The 1,171-nt window shown below is 36.0% G+C and overlaps 1 protein-coding gene across 1 annotated transcript in view; it reads left to right on the top strand.

Moving 5' to 3' along the window:
• The window catches only part of LOC105502753 (ankyrin repeat domain-containing protein 36A-like), a gene marked incomplete at its 3' end in the record, with an annotated part of 32,764 nt that extends 31,593 nt beyond the window's left edge, over window positions 1-1,171 (top strand). The window contains exon 8 of the mRNA XM_011929382.1: window positions 290-1,171. Within this exon, the coding sequence (XP_011784772.1) occupies window positions 290-1,171 (882 nt within the window). The remainder of the gene's footprint in view (window positions 1-289) is intronic.

Here is a 1,171-nt window from a genome sequence, read left to right as displayed (position 1 = left end):
AATTTGTTGTAATTCAGTAAAAGCCTTTTTATTCTGAAATTTAAAAAATTTTTCTAGGGATTTTTTTTTCTTTCATGAGTTCACTGTCTTCAAATAAACTTTCGAACTTTGGGGAATTAATGTCTTTTGAGGTTTGAGGTTTTGACTCAACTTCTTTTTTCCCAGTTAGATATCCAGTTATGGCAACCCTCTCATTGTATAAATGCACAGGTTATTATTTAATTTCAAAAGCAATCACAATATGTTATCCTATTGGGTACTAGTCACAAGTTTTCTTTGTTTTACTTAGATTTCCGATACTGATAAAAAAGAAGACCTGCTGCATGAAAACCACTTGATGGAAGATGAAATTGCCAAGCTCAGACTGGAAATAGACACACTGAAAAACCAAAACCTGGAAAAGAAATACTTAAAAGACTTTGAAATTATGAAAAGAAAGCATGAAGACCTTCAAAAGGCTCTAAAACGGAATGGGGAAACATTAGCAAAAACGATAGCTGATTATAGTGGACAGCTTGCTGCTCTGACAGATGAGAACGCAACGCTCCATTCCAAACTGGAGAAGGAAACACAGAGCAGGCAAAGACTGGAAACAGAAACGGAATCATACCGTTGTAGACTGAATGCTGCTCTATCTGATCATGATCAAAGTCACTCATCAGAAAGAGACCAAGAGCTTGCTTTCCAGGGCACAGTAGATAAATGGTGTCATTCACTGGAAAATTCGACTTCTTGTGTTCTGACTCTTTCTCAGCAACTTTCTACAGCTGAGAGTAAGTGCAGAGTCCTCGAAACTGAGCTCCATTACACAAGAGAGGCTGTGAAAGAAAAGGCTTTGGTTTTTGAACATGTACAAAGAGAACTAAACCAGAAACAGTGTCAAATGAAGGACATTGAAGAAATGTACAAAAATGAATATGATAAAATGGAAACATGCATAGAAAAGTGGGAAAGATTTTGTCAACTAGCAAAACAAAATATGTTACTTCAACAACAACTGGATGATGCTCGCAACAAAGCTGACAATCAAGAAAAAGCAATACTTCATATTCAAGCCAGATGTGATGCTAGAGTACAAAACTTTCAAGCTGAGTGCAGAAAGCGCTGTCTTTTACTACAAGAAGAAAATAAGAGGTTGGTCAATGAATTGAATCATTTGAAAGAAAAAGAA

Source organism: Colobus angolensis, unplaced genomic scaffold (assembly GCF_000951035.1).
Source record: "Colobus angolensis palliatus isolate OR3802 unplaced genomic scaffold, Cang.pa_1.0 Scaffold803, whole genome shotgun sequence".
In the NCBI taxonomy this organism is placed as follows: domain Eukaryota; kingdom Metazoa; phylum Chordata; class Mammalia; order Primates; family Cercopithecidae; genus Colobus; species Colobus angolensis.
Note: the sequence above shows the minus strand (reverse complement) of the source record. Positions and strands in the feature narration are given on the sequence as shown.